Raw genomic sequence first — 22,697 nt, 5'->3', positions numbered from 1 at the left:
GAAGAGAACTGAATAGGCGGGAACCTTGATTTTGGACTTTCAGCCTCCAGAACTGTGAGAAAATAAATGTCTCTTTTTTACACCACCTAATCTGTTTTGTTGTAGGGGCTCATGCAGACTAATACAGATTCGTGCCTCTCTGCAGGAAAGGCTTGGAAATGCAGGACCCACCTGGGTGACCAAGTGCTCAGAAGAAAAAAGCCTGGATTTCTGGAGGTAACTAGCCTTGTGTCATCCAACGCTATCCATCAGAGCCCTGCCTCTCTTTTTACAGCTGCTTGGCCCAGTTGTCTACAGGGTTCATAGTGCACCAATCCTTTTGTAAAGACCAAAGCTTATAAGCCTCTGAGTCCTTCAAAATCCCATTCCTGCTGCACCCCAGGCCCCAGGTTCTCCTCGACCACTGCTCTACGAGCCCTTCCGCTCTTCTTTCTCTTTTTCCTGATAATTCACATAATTTCTTCAAATTCTTTCTCTTCTTGACCTTTCCTTACCACCAGCAGGAGGGGACTCTTCAGTATCTGCTTAGACTATGATATAGTGACTGATGATTTTCCCCCCAACACCATCTCCACTTGATTTCTGGGAGACAGTGTTTATCTAACTAATCAGTTCCTGATGGCTGCTATAGCAAATTACCACAAACTTACTGGCTTTAAACAACATGCATTTATTATCTGGCAGTTCTGGAGGTCAGAAGTCCAGAAAGGCCTTTTGCTGGCTGAAATCAAGGTGTTCTCAGAGCTGATTCTTTCTGGAGGCTCTAGGGAAGTATCTGTTTCCCCCGCCTTTCCAGCATCTAGACGTTGCCACATTCCTTGACCCATGGTCCCCATGGTCCTCCATCTTGAAAGACAGCAGTGGCTTCTCACACCAAATGCCTTAGGCTCTCCCACCTCCTTACTTTACTTACAAGGGATTTACCTGGGATTACATTGGGCCCACACAGATAATCTGGGAAAAAAGGTCTCACTCACCTCAAGATCCTAGGGGTGTCTGGGTGGCTCAGATGGTTAAGTGTCTGCCTTTGGCTCAGGTCATGATCCCAGAGTCCTGGGATGGAGCCCTGAGTCGGGCTCTCTGCTCAGCAGGGACTCAGCTTCTTCCTCTCTCAAACAAATAAATAAAATCTTTAAACATTTTTAAAAAATCCTTGTTTATACAGAAAAAAATGCAAGGTTCTAAATCTGTATAATTGAAATAAAGTTAGTAAATGTTTAAATCCCTACAGCCAACACCCCATTCAGGACACAAAACATTTCCTTTACCCCAGATTCCCTTCTGTCCCCTTTGGGTCAAATTCATGCTCTCCATAGGCAGCCACTGTTTTCCTTTGATTAGTTTTACTGTTGCTAAACTTCACATAATTGGAATTATATAATACCCTTTTGTGTCTGACCCCTTTCACTTAAACATAATGTTTTTGAAATCCATTCACGTCGTGTAAGTCAACGGTTCATGCCGTTTTATTGCCGAGTAATATTCCATTGTAAAATATACCACAATTTTGAAATCTATTCTCCTGTTGATGGATACTACACATGGCTTGGTTCCAGTTTGGCTATGGATGAAGAAATATATATAGTTATGAAAAAAAACTAATTCATTTATATCTATGAAGTCCATGTTGTCATGTAAAGTAACATATTTCCCAGGTTCTGACCATTAGCATGACCTCTTCGGAGTGCTATTACTCTGCCTACTACTCTTAATTTGCCTCCTTTGTCTCCTGGTCCTACCACTTCTCAACTGTGCCTAAGGCTGAATCTGCTAATCACCTTGGTTCTTGCCATGGGCTCTTAAGGAGCTTAGCTTGTATTCAGCCTCTTGAGCTTTGTCCCAGATCAGACTTTGACACCCTAACCCAATTTTAGTAACTGACTTCTCACCTCTTTCCTTGTAACCAAGCCCCCACCTTTGTACTCCAGGTCTACTTCCTGGATCCTGGCATGATGTTCCTGTGCCTGAGTCGTGCATGGAAACTCAATTCTTTTAGAGCTAAATGACAGTCTGTAAGCCTCCAGAGAAACAGTCCTGTCCCATATCCTAGCCAGCATGGCTGGGTCTCTGATGTGTGGATATCAGGCCACACAGGAAAAACACTTGCCAGGCTGGGCTTCCTCCTCTTGCCCATGACCATGCTCCTCTGAGGCTGGCTCTTCTGGTGGGCCCAGCCACTAATAATCAGACCTGGATTGCCTTCCAGACAAGAGTCAGTCAAATCTAGCTCAGTGTTTCTCAAAGTTTGTTGCAGGAGATTAGGATTACCTGGAACATCTTTAACTATCCCGATATCCAGACTGCACCTGGTACCAATGGAATCAGATCTCTGGGGAATATAACCAGCATATTTTTAAAACCTCCATCAATTCCATTTTGCAGGCGATCAAGGACAAGTGAACCAGTAATTTACTGCTCAAAAGTGTGCTCTGCCTCCCAGCAGATCAACATCACCTGGCTACTTTCAGAAATACAACAACTCAAATCTCCAAGCCAAGACCTACTTCTGTAGGATCTGCATTTCAACAATATCCCTCAAGTGATTTTGAAAAGCTCTGATCTAGCTCATCCCACTCTGTCAGAACTCTTGTCCTGAAAAGTTCATAATGGAGCCTGTTTTTCCCTTTTAATTGAAAATTATAGTAGTTTTAGAAAAAAATTGAAATAATTCATCTTTATTGAACATTTAACGTGGGATAGGCAGATTGTTGGTGATTTATGTACATTGGCCCATTCAATCTTTTTTTTTTTTTTTGTATTTTTTAAGATTTATTTTAGAGCATGCTCACAGGAGCATGTGAGCCAATGTTGGGGGAGGGGGTGCAGAGAGAGAGAGAGAGAGAGAAAATCTTAGGCAGACTCCCTGCTGAGCATGGAGCCCTGACAGGGGGCTCAACACGGTGCTCCGTTCCACGACCCTGAAATCTTGACCTGAAATGAAATCAAGAGTCAGCGGCTTAACCCACTGTGCCTCCCAGGCACTCCGGCCCATTCAATCTTTACATCAAACCTCAGTAAAACCGTCCCATGTTGCTCTGTCAATGCTTGATTCCCCATTCTCTCTCTTTCTACAATCTGATGTTTCTTTATATATAGCTTTTAATTTATGTACACATTTTTAACATTTTTTTTGTCTTAACTGCCAGGCTGAATGTCCCACAAAAATGAGGACCATAACATATCTGTCTTCTCTTATCTCTACCTTGCAGATGAGGCAACTTGCCCCAAGATATTGCTTCCTATCAATGAGGGGAAGGATGTAAGCCTTCTCTGAGCCTAATCCTAGTCCTCTATCACTGCCTCTAACCCCACACCAGCACTCACCACCTCAACAGCTGAACACAACTGTGTGTTCTGTATGTTGCCTTCTAGTTTGTTTGCACGAGTGCTTATTCTACACGATGGCAATCAGAATGCCCATATTGTCTAGAATTTTTCTTTTCTCACTTAAAGTATCACAATGTTTTTTTTGCAAACGTTGTCTTATATTTTAAAGAATGTCAATGTAATAATTTACCTATTACAGTGATTTACTATAACTACTTCACCAGTTAACTATTGCTTAGCATTTAGGCATTTTCACTGATCATTATTTATAGGTAACTTTGAACCACACATCTTTGTGTGTGTCCTTGAACTGAGTTAAGTTTCTACTTTCTCACAAAACAGAAACTTTCTTATCTCATTTTCACCTTGAACGGGCCACCCCTGAACTTTCACGGTGTCATAGCTAATTTATGCAAGCATGCGAAAGAATGGGGAAAATTGTACTGTAGTTTTTATTTTTATAAGACACATAGAATTGTGACATTTTCACTGTTCCATCTTATCCAAGCTTCTTCGTTAAATCGGCTTTGGAAATACTTCTTTCACTTAGTTATTTCTGCTGAATTTTGAGGAATGGCAAATTGTGCCCATGTGCAAATTTTGACGTTGCTTATTCACTCCGCAAATGTGCTGACCTCTTGCTTCCTCAAATCACAACTGAGTTCCTTGTCTGCAGTTCAAAGATAAGGTTTGACTGGAGTCTGAACTGAATTTCTAGGAACCCAGGACATAAAGGAGACAGATGATCCCTTATGATTGCTCCTGCTGCATTTGACCTCACCCTCCATGGTCTCATTTCAGTGATGTAGAGAACTCCAGACCACAAAGCAGATCTGAGGTCTGGCTCCTGACTGGACATTAGCTCACACTGGTACCTTACTCCCCTGAGCTCATTTTCTCACCTCACACAAGGCAGTCCCCTTCAGCTCCACTGCAGCTCTGCAGAATCTCATAGAATTGGGAAGATCACATGAGATAATTGATATGAATGTGCTTAAGACACTCTAAAAGATATATGTGTATGTGTATAATGTCTGTACAAAGTTGATTCAGTGCAGAAATACTTATAATTCTGTATTTTAATATTTAAAGGTTTAACACTTGATTAGGTATTAGATTTACTGACTCAGTTATTTGATGCTTAATATTTTAATACTTAAATATTCTAATAGTTAAAAACAACTGTATTTTAAATTTGACACTGTGATGAACACTTTTTTCACTCAGCCACATTGTATCCTTTATAAAAAAATTTTTTTTAAGTAATTTCCATATTGGACATGGGAATCAAACTCACAACCTCAAGATCAAGAGTCACATGCTTTACCAACTGAGCCAGCCAGGGAGCCCACAACAGATATTTTTTAAAGACCCCCAATTCTACCTTTTTGTTCTTTACTTCTACAATTAAAAAAAAAAAAAAAGAATTGCTCACATAATACTATTTTATTAAGTGTTTAAGGAAGTATCTTTAGAAAAACTGGAACTGCTAGAGTTGTCAAATTGATTGACACAGTGAGATAAAATTATCTCCCTATCAGGCAAAAAAAAAAAAAAAAAAAAACCCACAAAAAAACAAAACCAAAGCCCACGAAAACCAAAATGAGAACGTGGGAGGGTGCTAAGTCGTTTTTGGTATCTCACGTGTTTACAGTGTGAGAAAATGAGATCTGAGAAATGTTGTGAATACTTTTAATAGAAAAAAAAATCAGAGGAAATTAAATTCTTTAAGGGGGACCCGACGTAGTTGAAAAAGAACAAAGCAGTCGAACGCTCACGTTAAGACTAACTCCCATAGCTAAGGTGAGGGCTCTTCCTCCAGCCGCAAGGGTAAGCGAATAGTGAAGGCCAAGTGACCCTTCTTGCCTTCCTCAGACAAAGTGAGAAACAAGCTGCAACTCATTTTCAGAAGCGAATCTTTACGGAATCCTCCGCTCACAGCCAAGGGGGAGGCTGGCTCAGCCCCGAGTGCGGCGCCGGGCGGGGAGGCTGGCGGCCGGGAGGAGGAGGAGCGGAGGGGCAGGGGCGCCCGGGCCGGTTCGAGGGCGCGCGGCGGCCGGGCGCGGGGGGCGCGGGGCGGGTGCAGGCAGCGGGGCGTCCTCGGCCCCCCCCACCCCCAGCCCGGCCGGGGCGCGGAGCCGCGGTGGGGCCGCAGGGGTCAGCAGGACCAACGCTGCTGTCTCCGCTTTCTCGGAATCCTGGCGCCCGCGCCGCCTCCAGCGCATTTTCTTCTCCTCCCGGCCGCTCCGTCCGCCCATCCCCCTGGCCCGGCCCGGGCACCCCCCCCCCCCCCCCCCCCAGCCAGGGCTCTCCGAGCACCGCGCGGGGCGGGCGGCCAGCTGGGGCGGCGGGTCCCCGCGGGTCGCCGGGGCCGAGCGAGGGGCCGGTGGGGGAGGGGTCGGCGGGGCGGGGCGGGGCGGGGCGGGGCGGGGGTGTCCGAGGGGCCTGCGGGCGGGAGGCCGGGCGGGGCGCCGGGGCGGGCCGCGCTCCGCCGAGAGCCCCGCGGTGGCCGTGCGGTTCCTCCCGGAGTCCCCCCGAGCGGCGGCGGCGCGATGCGCGGTGGCTGCGGCGGCGCGGGGGTCGCGCTCCTGGCCTCGCTGCTCTGGGCCGCCGCACGGTGCCAGCAGAGAGGTGAGCCCCGTCCCCGTCCCCGTCCCCGTCCCCGTCCCCGGTCCCCGCGGGCGGCGGCGGCTGCGGGACAAAAGCGCGCGGCTGTGCCGCCTCTTGCGGGGGACCCGGGGTCGCGCACGTGGGGCTCCGCGGGCCTGGGGGGCGTCTCCCGGGCCGGGCCGGGCCGCAGAGGGCGGGGGCGCCCCCCGAGACGGACGCGGCCCGCTCCTCCGACCCGGGGCTCGAAACTCCTCGGGGGAGGGGCGGGGGCTTCCACTCGGTTTGGGTGTTTTGTTTGTTTATTTGGGGCTTCTGGCTTCTCGCGATCAGGAGCGCAGCTGCGGCGAGCGTGCGGGGAGGGGCGCGGGAGGGGGTTGCGACCCCGCGGGTCCCCAGCTCGCAGCCCCGGCTGCGGCGGGCGATGAATGGGAAAGGCGACCCCCGAGCCGCCCTCATTGTCCCGCGGTGGAGAGCGGCCGGTGCGCGGCGGGGAAAGGCGGCTTGGGGGGCGCCTGGCGGCCGGGGTGGGCGAGTGGGGACAGACCCCGGTGAGAAGCGCGGCCCTGGCGGCGCTGGCGGGAGCCCGGTTCTGGTCGGTCCCGGCCACCGATGCGCCTCCTTCCGAAACTGCGCTCTTTGTGCAGCCCCCGGAGCGGCCAAGCCAGGCTTAGAGCGCGGGCGCCCCGGGCCCAGGGACCCCGCGGCCGAGGGAGGACTTTGCGCGCTCCCTCGCTGCACCGGTGCAGTGGTTGCCTTGGCAAGGTGTGGGCAGAACCGAAACCCCAAGCAAACTTCCAAGGCTTCTACCAATGCCTGGGCCCCGTTCCGCGGACCTCTCCATTCCTCGCTGGACAGAGTGGAGACTCGGCGAGGTCCCGCCAGCGTCGCTCCTAGTTGGCTAGGCGGTCACACTATTTGTTGGATGCATCGTAATGTGCGTCACATATGACCACGGGCACATTCCCACAAACACACATTTCATTTAAAAAAAAAAAAAAAAACCCACGGTGGGGGGGGGGGGGGAAACCAGGTCAAAAGTAGGGAGGAGGAATGCGAAATACTCTCGTGGGAAAAATGTGTGCTTGGGCATTGTGCAGAGTTGTGAACTCTGCAGGGACGTGTCGCTCTCATTCATTCAGGCATCCGTGATGAGCGCACTCGAGCGGAGCTGGCCACGCAGCTTTGAACCCCGGCGCCTGCTCCGCGCGGGCTGGGCTGGGAGCGGGGCTGGGGTGCAGGGGGGTTTAGGAGCTGGGCCTTCCAGAAAGGAGCCGGAGGGAGGGAGGGAGGGAGGGAGGGGAGGCTCTGGCGCTGAGAGCACAGCTCCTTTCTCTCCGGCCGCTCGAAGTGCACGAGTCCCAGTTTCCCAAAGGGTGGGGAGAGAGCAACTTGGCCCAGACTTATTGTTCTAAGAAATTGAAAGTCCCAGATGGAGGAGATGCCCCGAATGTTTTTCTTGCCCCTAGGAGCTGAGCACTTGGCGTGGGACGTTATGAATGGTGTTTGGAGAAAGTGGGACCACATGGGGCTTTCCTGCTTAAGATGCTGTGGAAAGCCACCCACCGCGGGAGCCTTTGAGTCTTTAACACTGCCTTCCCCACCCGGTCAACCAACACCCTGCTTCCTAGCGAGCACCTTTGAGGGAGTTTTCATTTTAAAAAATAATCTGTGCTCTACATATATAGCGTAAATAATGAGTGAAATGGTATAATGTGGTCGTAATGAAAGCATCCCGACCTATAGCACTGCTGAGTTGGCTCTCTGGTGCCTGCATTTTGGAAAATGATCATTATCTAATAGCACTCAGATTATTAGCAGTTCTCGATAAGATCTGTGTCTCTCTGGATTCCCTTAGGACTCACAGTATAGGACCCAGTGGTTCACTGACCTTGAAATGTAACCTGTTTAAAATGAGTTATTCCTAGGTCTAGAATAAGAGGTGGTGTGTTTCTTAAAATAGTGTTTTAAGTCCACGACTAAGCAATTACATAGAATTATAATTGTTTCATAGGTTGGCTCATCACCTTTTCTCTTTTAAATCGTCCTTTTTTTTAAAAAAAAAGTAAATAGTTCTGAGTATAAAGAAAAAATGTATGAATAGAAGAACATTTACTTCATTTTCAAAATCGCATAGTATTCAAATTTAGGATGTATATATACTCCACAGTAAAGTATGTATGCCTCAAGGGGTTTCAAAGGCATATTTTTCTCTTCTGTAGCTGTATTGCCCAAGTAAGGGCAGAAAAAATACTGATCTTAGCAGTTAGAAACAAGAATATGTGTAATAAAAACACTGCCCACCTTCTGCATATCCTAGGCTTTGGCCCACTCCTTTCCCCTTCCTCTTTTCCAGACATTAAATACAAAGCCTACCACTGTAGTTAATATAACGTCATAAAGAATTTAAATGCCACAAAGATATGAAGTAAATGTACATATTGTTTGTAATGTCTTGTGCCACTCTTAGAATTGCACTGCTGTATAAGTATCATAAGATGTTTATATACCCACTTATTTCAAAGAAATCATCCTTGAAACCTCCTACCATTTTATAATAATTCATTCAAAAAGTCCTATGGATATTCATTATCATCTACAGTAACTTTGGGGGGGGTGGTGACAAGATCTTTAAGCTTTAGATGTTTTATTCTCTGGTCTTACTAGCTGGGGGAAATTGGGCAAGTTACTTAGCTTTCCTCTGCTTTGGTTTCACCATCTGCAAAATGGGAATAATAACAGGGCCTCCCTGGAGAGGCTGTTAATGATAAAATGAAACAATGCAAGAAAAGTGTTAGAACAGCGTCTAGAACAGTGTTAGCCCTCAAAATAGATCGGAGGGCATCACTGTTACTATTTTATACAGAATTATGAGGGAGGCCCTCTTCCCAGCTGTATTCTCTGGGATGCATAGTTGTTTCAAAATTTGGAGTCTGGACTTGGAATTAAATAGTCTTGGGCTTAAATACCAGACTTGTCCCTCTGATGAGCGATAACATTAGTTACCACCTTAACAGCTCTGAATGCCAGTCTTCCTGTCTATAAAACGAGTAGGATTCATGTGATTAAAAAACACATGCCAATATTTGGCATGGTGCCAATATTTGGCATGGTGTTGGGCATGTCATAGTGTCACAGGCATAGGATCTGTGGCCATGACCGTTATGTTATGCCTGTCATGTGCGCTCACCATCCCGGGCACCCTTCCCTCTTTCATTGCCCATATTCATTTGGTCATTAAGACTTGTTGATTTTACCTCCTGCAAATCAATGCAATCTGTCTCCATTGTTTTGTCCCCACTGCTGACAGGGCTCAGGAATTGTTTGTTTTTCCCATGAAATATTGTTTTGGTTCTCTCACCAGACCCCCCTCCTCCTGCCTCTTCTCCCTTCTCAGCACTACCACCTCTGATTTTTCTAGAAACACCATCATACAAGCTCAGACTGGTGCCACTCCCATCCCTTACTTTTTCACATGTATACACAAAATAACAGCAATGTGCATCAAACTGGGGCTAAACCAAGGAGGCTGGGACTCTGGCTAGCCTGTTGTCCCAGAGCTGAGGGACATTATTTTAGGCACACTTGTATCTACTCATAGGCAACCAGTATTTCCTTGCATGCTGGCTGTGAAGTGCTTGCTGTTTAGGTTCTAATGCCCTGGAAAACCTTCCCAGTCCCCTGGATGCCAAAGTACTTATTAGGTGCTCTTCCCTAAACTCCCAGCGGGTCTCTCCACTTAATGCTGTTGTGCTTATCTCCTTATCTTGGTGGCATAAACAAATGGCTGGCCAATCTCTCTTGCTCAACTGACTTGCATGTCTTGAGAGCAGAGACTGTTTTATTCATATCTGCAGGATCATTGCTTTGCAACGTTCCCAGCAGTTAATAGCCACCCATCTTTGTTGAGCCAAATTGAAATTAATATTTTTGCTTATGAATCAAATAACTTCGAAAAACTTTTTATAGATAATCCATGCCCATGGTACAAAATTCAAATATAGGAAAAGGTTAAATCTTGACTTTTGTCACCTTCTTTTGAGGCAACCACGACTTTTGGCTTCTTGTTTATCCTCCCGTAGATGTAACTCTTAAAAGCAAGCTGCTTTATGGAACCTACTTCTTCTGTCTAAGGGAGGTCCCAGTTATTTCCTGACAAAACATCAAACAATCTTCCTCTCTCCACTGCCCCCTCCCCATTCTAATACTTCAGTGGCTCTGTTGCAGGGTATTAGTACATCATTTAATGATGGTACAGACTTGTAAACCTGTCACCTTCAACTTGTCCCTTCTAACATGGTCTTTGATACACAACAGTGTTTCCTAGATCTTATGGAATTTAAAAACTAGGCGACCGATTGATTTCATGACACTGTTCTCATTCTGGCAGTGTTGCTTACCATGCATTAACAAGATATTCCTTATGCAGTAAATACTTTTTTGAAAATATATTTTAGGAGATTTATGATACCAAGTTGGAGTCAAGTTGGAGAATAATTCTTTTAGAAGTTTAGGATAGTGTGTTATTTATTTTACCAACTAAGTATGATTTGCTACTGGAACACCTGTGGCAGACACAGAAAAAAATTAATTAAAAAAGAAAATTCCCAGTGAATGAAGTCTGCACTTTGAATACAAAAATTAGCTGGAGACACCAGGGAGAACTCTCCATCTTAGACCTTAGATGATGTTTTTAGTTACATTCCTCAGAAATGTTTGGACAAACAAGAGATATTATAGTCTGCTAAGAAGATGTCTATAGCTTATTTATATGCTTACAGATAATCCTTTTCTTGCTGTATTTTCTAAATACTATTATGTCTCCATGGACAAGTGAGTAAATAAATAAAAGCATTTCAAAATTAATGAGGAGAAAAAAAAAATCCTTTATAAGAAGTAATTGAGTTAAGGTCATGAACTTGGGTTCTGTTGGAACAAGCCAGCCAGGGAGCTGTTTCGGCCCCAAAGCACCACGGGGACAGCTGGGTTCACTGCATTTCCATGTCCTTGATGCTGAGGGTGACCGTCAGTGCCCAGAGTAACCATTTCACATCACAGAATCCCCCCACTTGAGGCTTTGCGATTTCAAGGCTGGATCAGGAGAGCTTTCTTTGGGTTAACTAGTTCCCAAGGATTCTGTGTCTTGCTTGGGGGCAGGAGACAGACAATGGAGGCAGTGAGAATCCAAATCAGCCTGAGGGATGGCATTCTTGCCTAGGTAAGCATTTATCTCAGAGTGTTCATCCAGAAACCGTGGTGAGTGGAAATACATAAGATCCTGGCTTCAGCTCCTGTGCATGCTTTTTTTTTTTTTTTTTGTCTTTTCTGAATTTACTATTTGAAGTTTCCATCTCTTCATTCCTGAAGTTTCTTTGAAGTCTGATCTGTTGGCCTAGCAGGCAGTGTGACTCAAATTCTTGTGCCAGAGAACCTCCTGCACTGTTGCTGGGAATGTCAAAGTCAGATCAATGAGTATGTTTAGAAAATGCCCTCGTTCCTTCCCCATTTCCTGAAGCATTTCCTCCGTTTTGTTCCCTTGCTCCTTAACTTCCCACCAGGACCTCAGGAAATTCTCTGGCCCTCTCTTGGATGGCTTGCCTAGAATTCTGTAAGGGGAGGTCAAAAAGAAGGATTATTTTTTTTTTTTTTCCTGCAAAGATCAAATCCTTAGCTCCCAGCATTTCTTTCAATACACAGATAACTTGAGGCTCCAGGGTTCTTGTGCTCAGACCTGAGATGTTGGCAGAGGGAGGGTGGCACCACCCACAGATGCTCCACAGGCAGGGTAGCCTTAACAACCAGAAAACCCTTCCGCAGCCCCTGGATCGCCAACCCAGCCCTGAGTCCTGACTCTCTTCTGGCCAGGAGCTCCCCTGGCTCCCTATATTTCATTTCACACCAGGGGACTAGCATTTGCCGGGCAATGTGGGATCTGGAATCTGTGTTTCAAAAAACCTTATTCCCATTTTGGTATCCAGAGGCACAAGGACTTGAAAGGCACAACTTTCCAGTTGGTCTTCAAGCCGACTCTTTCGGGTTTCTAGTTTAGTTATTTCCACAACTCTCTCTGCCACTCAGCTTGCCTTCTGTTCCTATTATTGTGCCCTATGGTGCCCTATGCCAGCACTCTTTCCTCACCCTCAGAATTCCCCTGTCCAACCTTCCCGCCTCTTTATTCTAATTCTGGCTTTTTTTTTTCAATGGAGGTGTAATTGACATATTACATTATATTAGTTTCAGGTGTACAACGTAATCATTCGATATTTGTATATGTTGCAAAATGATCACCATGATAAGTGAAGTTAATTAACATCCATTCCTATATGTAGTTACCAATTTTTTTTCCTGTGATAAGAACTTTTAAGATTTACTCTTTTAGCAACTGTCTTTCTTTTTTAAAAATTTTATTTATTTATTCGAGAGAGAGAGAGAGAGCGAGGCAGAGACACAGGCAGAGGAGAGGGAGAAGCAGGCTCCATGCCGGGAGCCCAACGCGGGACTCGATCCCGGACTCCAGGATCGCGCCCTGGGCCAAAGGCAGGTGCGAAACCGCTGAGCCACCCAGGGATCCCCCAGCAACTTTCAAATATGCAATACGGTATTATTAACTGTGATCACCGTGCTGCATGTTACCTCCCCAGGATTTGTTTTATTTATAGATGAAAGTTTGTACCTTTTGACCTCCTTCACCCACACACTGATTTTGTTTTTGTACAGTCTACTTTTCCCAACTCTTTATAACTGCACTCCTGGATTCAGGGAAAATTTTGTTCTAGAATTGTGGGGTGGAGGGCTTTTGAGAGATTCACTAACATGTGAAATGCCTTTGGAAGCTTATATTGCTTTTCTTAAAGGGAGTTGCCATTTTAAAATAGTATCTTCCTGGGGATCCCTGGGTGGTGCAGTGGTTTGGCGCCTGCCTTTGGCCCAGGGCGTGATCCTGGAGACCCGGGATCGAGTCCCACATCGGGCTCCCGGTGCATGGAGCCTGCTTCTCCCTCTGCCTGTGTCTCTGCCTCTCTCTCCTTCTCTCTCTGTGACTATCATAAATTTAAAAAAAAAAAAAAAGTATCTTCCTGGAGTAGAGGTCATGATCTCAGGGTCCTGGGACCAAGCCCCTCTTTGGACTCCACACTGGGCACAGAATCTGCTTGGGTTTTTCTCTCCTTCTCCCTCTGTCTTCACCCCTCTGCGTGCTTGCTCTCTCTCTCTCTCTCTCTCTCTCTCAAATAAATAAATAAATCTTTAAAAAAATTTTGTATAAGTACTCCCTGTGTGATTCCACTGTGCAGCCAGGGTTGGGAGCCACTAGGTTAACATTATGAACTTTGCTGTGCCAGTGAATGCGATTACACAGTAAGGCAGGCTTGGGAAAGGAAGCAGTACCTGGTAACAGCCCTTACCTGGGGGCAGATCTGGGCCACTGACCCCACCGAGCCTGCTACCTCCTGGAGGCTAATGCCCTGTGCAGATACCCAGCGCTCAGACCCAAGCACCCTCCCTGCTCCCCTCCCGTCTGTGCATGCGATTCCCACTCCTCTGGGAAGCAGGGGTGATACTAAGCACCTCAAAGTTGCCAGGGCTCCCTGCACTCAAAGCCTGTGTCACTGACATTTCTTGGACAGAGATGGTTCCTCCTGGTGTCCCAGGGGCCCCCTGGCAGGTGTTTGTCACTGGTGAGTCCTCAGCTGATATTTACTAATTGCTGTGATTCTGGTTACAGGAGCCGTTTGCTGACTTTGTCCCACATAAAGGCCCTTCTTTCGTTAAACCCCTCCTGATCAAATATGACGTTCAGAGTCCCTCCTGTCTGGGGATACGATTCGGTCCTTGCAGGTTTGAGTAGTTGATTGATAGGATTATTTTTTCATTCTTTAAATAATTCACCAAAATTTAGTAAATCCATCCCATATGTAGACATTATCTGGTGTTGTGTCCCTCCCTCCCAACCTCTTTAAATGGACAAGCCACGAGTATCTTTTTCTCTGGGTTTATCTGGACTGCCTCCTTCTCTCCGGATCCAATCTTCACCTTCTCAGGTCGAGTGACTACAAAGTCTAGCTGTCCTTACACACCTACTTCTCCTATCCTCCGATCTGGTCTTTGATTGATGATCCATTATGCCCTTGCTTTTCCTGCCTTCCTTCAGAAGTTTTTTTTTTTTTTTTTTTTTTTTTTCTCCCAGTGTTTGGCTTATTGTTTCCCTTCTAGCTCCACCCCAAAAGAAAAGAACCATTCTTCCTTTTACATCCCTAGCACCTCCTACCACTACCACATACACAACACTCCCTCCACACATATACCACATATACCGTGTATCAAACACACCCCCTGTATTGACCTTGTAGACCAGCTCCCAGCACAGGTACTTGGAAAGGAATTGCCCTTGGAAAGGAATTAACCCCAGAATGCCAGAACCAGAGTCTGGACCTGGGCACATCTTTAGAGATGGGGGGTAAGGGGGGAAGGTGAGGGGAGGGCAAACTCTGCTGGAAGGGTCAGCCCAGCTGCAGGTGCTGAGTTGAAGTCTGATGTGGCAAATAAGAGCTCAGAAAGCTGTGAAGTTGACCGTATCACTCCACTCCTGTTGAATGGCTTCTCATTCTCTGGGAGCAGGACTTCCAGGGCCCTCTGTGCTCAGACCTCTCCATAGCTTCTTCTCCCACTGCCAAGCCTATTTTGGCCATTCTGAGATCTCTGGTTCCCACAGTGCGATGTGGTGGCTCGCACACTGAACACACTGTCCATGGTAAGTCATTTCTGTCGCCTGTGGCACTCTGACCTACTCTGCTCTGCCCCATAATTCAGGCTTTCCACTTGCTTTTTGCCATGGCAATTTGTTTATATACCTGCGCAGCACATCATTTTGTAACTGTTGACTCGCTGTCTCCCCTTGAGGGCAGGAGGTATTGTTCTGATTTCTAATGGCCAGCACAGTGCCTGGCATTTAGTGTCAATCCTGTAAATACTAGCTGGGTGAATGAATGGAAGTCCCAGTGCAGACAGGCAACAGGAGTAGGAAGGAGACCAGTGGGCATCATTTAGGGATCAGACAGACAAGTAGTTGGGATTAGGGAAATCGCTAAACAGAGTGCTAATGTCCTGGGGCATGGTAGCCGGGAAAGGACAGGATACCAGCTCAAGAAGGCTGGGTGACAGAAGTCAAGGAGGGGTAATGAGGAGGAATTCAGATAATTAAGCAAAGGTAGAGGGTAGACCAACATTTTGGGGACCAGGACCTTAGCTCACATTCTAAACCAGAACACATGATCAGGGATGACCTAGTGGCAGAAATGAGAAGTCCAGATGCTTTTCGTGCTCACAGTTAGCATCCAAATATGGAGAGAGAAGAGCCACAGAATCTGATAATCAGGAGCTTGCTGAATAACTTGAAGAGATTAACCGTTTTTTTTCCCCCCATCTACTCATTCAGTACAAAGAAGGACCGGATTACATTTTTATAGTTAAGATAATGGCTGATGGTGATCATTCAATACAAATTTAAAACTTGATTATATTTAACAAAATCTTGTTCCTAGATTTGGAGCCACTAACTTCCAAGTATCTCAAGGCAGCAATGAACACACACAGTCAACAGGTACTTAACTTTCTAGAATGTTCCACACACTGGTGACCAGTGGATTTTGCACCTCCAGTGCTCGTTGTCAAATGAGCATGAGGAATATCCAAAGAATCCCACTTCATGTGTTCCTCAGTTCTGATCTGGGAGAGATTCTTGTTTCCAAAGGTCTCAACACCATTATGACTCTACTTGTTACTTTAGAATAACATCACCATAAACAGAGAACTCTGATTCACCACTACATTTCTACTGCATGGGGCTTCCTTTTAAAGAATGTGACTTCAGAAGATTTGTTGGCATTAGTTAACTAGCTCTTATAGTTATATTTTTATAATAGAGGTTGTTTTTTTGTTTTTTGTTTTTTGTTTTTTGTTTTTTTAAAGAACCCTACCTGCCTGTGGTTGGAGGACTTTGTTTAAGTGGAAGAACAGCTGTTCTCCTCCGGGCATTCTGAGCTAAGCCATCCTCCTCTTCTCAGGAACAGAACAAAGGCATACAGAATTTATGTCACAGATGGATTTTTGTTTGATAAAAATCACTTATTACTGAATGAAAGAATGGCCTATTCTCCTTAGAAATATGAGTATAACATCTCCTGTGTCTTTAGTGGTTTCCAACTTTGTTGGTTTCTTTTTCAATATTATAATTGACTGAATTAAGATATGCCTCATTTAGGTGCTCAGACATCCCTGAAAATTTGTGCATAAGACAGTGTCTGTCAATGAAATAATTTCAAATTGTGTAGTAAAATATTTCCAAAACGATATTCAAAGGAATCAGCTAGTAAAGAAAATAAACATCACTTCAGTTTCTGTTACCAACTGGCCTAAGCCAATTTTGTCATACAAAATGCTTAGGTTCTTTTTGGGTGAATGATGGAACCCATTGAGAAGTTTGAGGTGCACAAGGATTCACTGCTCCCCTACAATCTAACCCACCAGATGATGTCAAATGCATAGCTTACACATTACAAATTTATTGACATACCTTAATTAGCAGTCAAATCTAAAACAAGTCAGAGACCACAGGCAATGAATTTGATAGAATTGCAACTTCTGGGATCCCTGGGTGGCGCAGCGGTTTGGCGCCTGCCTTTGGCCCAGGGCGCGATCCTGGAGACCTGGGATCGAATCCCACATCGGGCTCCCGATGCATGGAGCCTGCTTCTCCCTCTGCCTGTGTCTCTGCCTCTCTCTCTCTCTCTGTGACTATCATAAATAAATAAAAAAAAATTAAAAAAAAAGAATTTATAAAAAAAAAGAATTGCAACTTCTTGTCCTGGATGTGCAGACTTCTCTCTTGAATCAGCATCAAGCCATATGCAACCTTCCTAAGCCACTCTCTGGATGCCAGACATTTCAGGGATCAGTCCTCAGGTGGTATCAGCATCCTTCAGAATGAAAGCTACAGGTTGTGTGACCATACACCCGGTACACACATGCAAGGTTGAGGAGGGACTCCTTTGTGTTTCGATAGTTTTATCAGGGTATAATTTACATACCATAAAATCCCACCAATTGGATCTGTGCTGTGCGATAGTTTTTAGTAAATTTGGAGTTGTACAGTCGTCCCCACAATCTGGTGTGGAATATCTCCAAGACCTTAAAAGTCTTCCTTATGCTCATTTGTACTCAGTCTCCACCTCCACCCTCACCTCAGCCCCAACCAATCATCTGCTTTCTATACTTTTAGATTTCCCCTTTCTGGAAATTTCATACGTGTGGAGTCATACAATATGTGTCCTTTTGTGTCTATCTTCTTTCTTTTAACAAAATGCTTTCTAGGTTGATCCAGGTTGTGGCATATATCTGGAGGTTATAATACTTTATTGCTGAATATTGTTCCATTGTGTAGATAGCCGTTTTTTAAAATCCAGTCACCAGTTGATAGACATTTTCATTGCATCCATTTTGGGACTATTAGGAGTGATGCTATAAAACAGTTGCATTCAGGTCTTCCTGTAGCTAGGTTTCATTTCTCTGGAGTGAAATTCCTAAGAGTGGAGTATAGGAAAGTTTATGTTAATTTTTTTCTTTAGGTTTTATTTATGTATTTATTGGAGAGAGAGAGAATAAGGGTGGGCAGAGGGAGAGGGAGACAGAGAGTCTGAAGCAGACTTCCCTGAGTGCAGAGCCTGACATGGGGTTCAAGCTCATGATCCTGAGATCATGACCTGAGCTGAAATCAGGAGTCAGATGCTTAACCGACTGAGCCACCCAGACAGTCCTTATGTTAATTTTTTAAAAAGACTATGAGTTTCTTTTCCAAAGTGGTTCCAAAGTGATTCCTATCAGCAGCTTATGAGCATCCAGTTACCCCACATCTTCACCAGTACTGTATTTATCTTTCTGATTGTAGATATTTTAGTGGCTATGAAGTGGCATTTTGTGTTTTAACTTACATTTCTTTTGTTAACTTAATAATGAATGGTATGGAACATATTCCATGTGCTTAGTAGCTATTTACACATCTTCTGTGGCAAAATATCAATTCCAGGGGTGCCTGGGTGGCTCAGTTGATTAAGTGTCCAGCTCTTGTTTTGGCTCAGGTCATGATCTCCGAGTCCTGGGATGTAGCCTGCATCCTGGCTCCCTGCTCAACGGAGAGTCTGCTTCTCCCTCTCCCTTTGCCTGTCTCCCCACTGCTCTAGCACACGCACATACTCTCTCTCTCAAATAAATAAATAAATCTTCAAAAATATCTATTCCAATATTTTGCCTGGTTTTTATTGGGTTTTCTGTCTTTTCAGTATTGAGTTATGAGTACTTCATATTTCCTAGGTATGAGTCTTTTATCAGAAATATGATTTGAAAGTATTTTCTCTCAGTTTATGGCTTGTCTTTAGATTTTCTTTTCCTTTTTTTTTTTTTTTTTTTTTTTTTTAATTTTAAGTAGGCTCTATACCTAATGTGGGTCTACAACCACAAGAACAAGAGTTACACACTCTACTGACTAAGTCAGCCAGGAGCACTAGATTTTCTTTACAATGTGTTTTGAAACATTAAAGTTTTTTATTTAAAATCCATTTTATGGGCAGCCCTGGTGGCACAGTGGTTTAGCGCTGCCTGCAGCCCAGGGCGTGATCCTGGAGACCTGGGACCGAGTCCCGCATTGGCCTTCCCGCGTGGAGCCTGTTTCTCCCTCTGCCTGTGTCTCTGCCTCTCTCTCCCTCTGACTGAATAAATAAATAAATCTTAAAAAATAAAAATAAAAAAATCCATTTTACCTTTTTTTTTTCTATAGATTGTTCTTTTGGTATGACATTTAAGAATTCTTTGCCCAGTCCAAGGTCACAAAGATTTTCTCCTCTATCCTCGGTTTTCTTCTACAAGTTTTCAAGTTTAACTCTTACATTTAAGTCTGTGATCCATTTTAAGGTGACTTTTACATTTAATGAGGAGGCAGGGTCTAAATTTGCTGTTTGGTAGAGTAGTACCAAACATTTATTTGAAAGACAAAACTGCGTTGGCATTTTGCGAAAAATCAATTTGCCATAAATATAAGCATATTTCTGGATTCTAATTGTTTCATTGATTCATATGTATTTTTTAATGCAAAACACCATGCTGTCTGGATTCCTTTGGTTTTATAGTAAGTTTGAAAATTTGTAGTTTAAGACATTCAATTTTGTTTACTTTTCCTAAATTACTTTGACAGTTCCAGGTCCTTTTTATTTCCATTAGGATCAGCTTGTCAATTTCTACAAACGATGCCCACTGAGATTTTGATAGGACGGAGACTGAATCTAAAAACATTGCAGGGGAAATTGCTGTCTAATAATACTGAGTCTTTCTACCCGTGAAAAAATACATCATTCATTTAGGTCTTTAATTTCTCCTAGAAATGTTTTTGTAGTGCTACAGCCAGAAGCCTTTCTAAGATATTTTAACGTATGTCGGTCCCTTGACCACCACGAATTTCTCCAGTGAGAGTCCATTTCTATTACCTATTATCATGCCGTGAACAATCCACTAGTTTTCCTAATAGCCCATTTCTCACACTCTCCTTGCTAATTAGCAAAATGCCAGTGTTGGTGGAGACAGATAGCAGGACACTATGGTGAGACCTCTGGAATATAAGCAATCTTCCTGATTGTAGTACCAGCTGATTACCCCCTGGGAGGTACCTTTCCAGTGTTAACACTAGCTGCATCTGGGTAGTTTAACCTGAGACACACACACACACACACACACACACACGCACACACGCACACACCTCTTGCATACTTTATACCAAAGTATCTTAAATTCCAGATATTCTACTAGTTACCATGTGTGCTTAAGTAGGTGTTCATCGTGAGTCAGACCTCACTTTACATCTGAGCATTGTCAGCTTAGGCAAATGAAAGAGAACTCTGTGAGAAATGCAGTCCCCGTGAGGAAAGCAGCACCACATTTACAGACGTGCTGGACTGGCAGCCCAGGAGTGTGGCCTCAGAAACAAATGAGGCCCCTGATCTTGCCAACTTCTTCGGGGTGAGAGCCAGAGGAAAGGGCGAAACACAGAGGCAGGACTGTGCTGAGGTGCAGGAAGGGAGGGCTGAGGAAGATCGGAAACTGTGTGTGTGGAACCAAAAGACTTAGAACGGGCAACCTGTGCAAACTCTGGTGGTGAGTGTGATGAAGATGGGCCTTTGGGTTTTTACTGGTTTGTTCTAAAAGAAAACGTGCTACAGAAGATGTGTGTCAGTGTGGTTTAGCCTGGGTTCTGATTTCTTCATTACTAATGTGTGCAAATAAAGTAAATTTTCCCTGCCTATATTCTCAGAGTAAAAGATATAGAGAGGAAATTTAAAAATAAAAGGATAATCATATTGAACATTTTATTTTATTAATTTTATTTACCCGTTCATGAGAGACACACACACAGAGAGGCAGAGACACAGGCAGAGGGAGAAGCAGGCTCCATGCAGGGAGCCCAACACGAGACCTGATCCTGGGTCTCCAGGGTCACACCCTAGGCTGAAAGCGGCACTAAACTGCTGAGCCACCCAGGCTGCCCAAACATTTTATTTTAATAAGAAAAAAAGAGAGCATCTCAAGGCTACTGCTGTGGTGACGAACTGTGTCTCCTTGCCCTTCCCCACCTTTCTCCAGCTATTTTCTTTACTGGGCTGGGGAGCTGGCCCCACCTTCTGTGAGTGGCCCTGCTTTTGCCTTCAGAGGTGCTCTGAAAACTCCCTTCTCCTTCTGTCATCTAGACCTAGAACCTCTCCTGGAAGCTCAAATGCAAGGTCCCGAGACAGCTGGGGCAGAGAGGTCATGCTGTCCTCTCTAACCCACCTCTCCCCAACTTGGGGAGAGCCCTCCCCGCAGCCCCCACAGAATGCCAGCAACCTGCAGGACTCAGGTTGAAAGGGTGACTCTCCCTCAGAATTAGACTGTGCTAATAAATATCCCTCCTTTAAATTTTATCGTTATGTTGTAAACGTTCGCCATGTCTTCAACAGCATCATTTTCACTGTGAGTAAACCAGGCCAGTGGCAGCATCTTTCTGGTAGAACAGGGCCCAGGGATCAAACCACTGGTTGGCTTTAATAGATTTTCCTGGTTGAGGCTCCATTGAGCCTTGTGCATCTATTATGTCTTCAATTTTGGAACTCTCAAAGATTTCCCCCCTCTTTTCAGTAAAGCCAAAAGCCTTTGTTCAATGGAAAAGCCCCATTCCCTCTGGAAATAGTTGTGCAGAGGCTCTAAGACTTGGATGCAGGATGGGGAGTCTAGAGTTCTGGTTAAATAGTGACAGAAAAGTGCTGGGGGGAAGCGTGGTCTTACTAATTAGTCTGTTGGTCTTTGTGCCAAGGCTTGGCCGAGTAAGCCAACCCCAGAGTATTAAGAGCTAGAAGCAACCCAGGAGATCATTTAATCTTTTGAATCCAAAACAGCAGCCCCTGGGAGATGGTCTGCCATGAAGCCTCCCAGCCCTACCTCAGACTTGCAGTCAGAATCTGCATTTTTAAGGAGACCTCCAGGTGATCTGTACATGGAAAAGTCCAAGAAGTACTGTGGTAATTCTCAACAGTTGAGTGCAGAATGGCTTTTCGCAGAGTTGAGCGCAGAATGGCTTTCAAATGTCTTGTACATACCTGAATTATAATGATCAGATCTGTGGATGCTAAGGATCATCTTCTGTCTTTAACAGCATGACATTATTATTATTATTTTTTAAAGATTGTATTTATTTATCCGTGAGAGAGAGGCAGAGAGAGGCAGAGACACAGGCAAAGGGAGAAGCAGGCTCCATGCAGGGAGCCTGATGCAGGACACGATCCCAGGACCTGGGATCACTCCCAGAGCCAAAGGCAGATGCTCAACCACTGAGCCATTCAGGCATCCCAAGCATGGCATTATTAATTCAACCTTAGATCACGATAGCTTTTTTCCTAATACTGTTTTCATATTGTGCATACTGGAACCATAATCACAAGGAACCATAATATCTTTTCTACCTTTGCCAAGATTATGCAGTGTTTGCAGTGGATTTGGGGGCGGGGGGAGTAAGGGTCCTGCATCTATCCCTGTTAAACTTAGCTGGTTTTATTTTGGCCACGTTGAGATTCCATTAATTTGATGACCTCATGTATTCATGTCCCATGCATGTGATGCGTTTTTATATCATATTTAAATTGAACAAGGAAGCATTGAGCACACAAGGTAGGAAACCAAAGTGTCTGCCCTCAGTTCAATATGCTGTAGGTTGCTTCTTTGTTTTTCAAGATAACTTTTTGGGCAAGTACACTGCCTCCCTCTTTTCCCCCTGTGAATGCACCAGGCCATCGTAGGCCTTCTATAGGAAATTGGTTCCTGTGGGGACCTCTAGGATAAAGCAGAGAGCGACCAGAGTGCTGTGACAGAAGGGGAACAGGAGGTCTGTAGTGAGATGGAGGCAAAAAGAAGACAGAATTTAAGGAAGAGAGAAAGGTCAGTTTTGACAAGGTCAGGTAAACTGAAGGTGAATAGCAGGTTGGGTTGGGCAACATGGAAGCTGATGCCCTTGAAAAGGGCATTTTTAGTTACTTAAAGGAAGAGAATCCCAGCTGAAGTTGAGTGAGGAGCAGGTGTGAGGCGAGGAACAGGAGAGTCAGTGAGTGAAATTCTTGCACACATCCTCCACCTGGTAACAGCTTTTTGAAAAGAAATAGAGACATGATGGCATTAAATATATACATCTCTTGAAAGAG

General features: G+C 44.9%; 1 protein-coding gene across 1 annotated transcript in view; it reads left to right on the top strand.

The window, feature by feature from the left end:
• Nucleotides 1-5,855: 5,855 nt before the first annotated feature.
• The window catches only part of LAMA1 (laminin subunit alpha 1), a 155,273-nt gene continuing 138,431 nt past the window's right edge, over nt 5,856-22,697 (top strand). Inside the window, exon 1 of the mRNA XM_038543810.1 lies at nt 5,856-5,958. Within this exon, the coding sequence (XP_038399738.1) occupies nt 5,880-5,958 (79 nt within the window). The 5' untranslated portion in view covers nt 5,856-5,879. The remainder of the gene's footprint in view (nt 5,959-22,697) is intronic.

The sequence above is a fragment of the Canis lupus genome, chromosome 7 (genome assembly GCF_011100685.1).
Source record: "Canis lupus familiaris isolate Mischka breed German Shepherd chromosome 7, alternate assembly UU_Cfam_GSD_1.0, whole genome shotgun sequence".
NCBI classification, from domain to species: Eukaryota; Metazoa; Chordata; class Mammalia; order Carnivora; family Canidae; genus Canis; species Canis lupus.
This window is presented reverse-complemented; position numbering and strand designations above follow the sequence as displayed.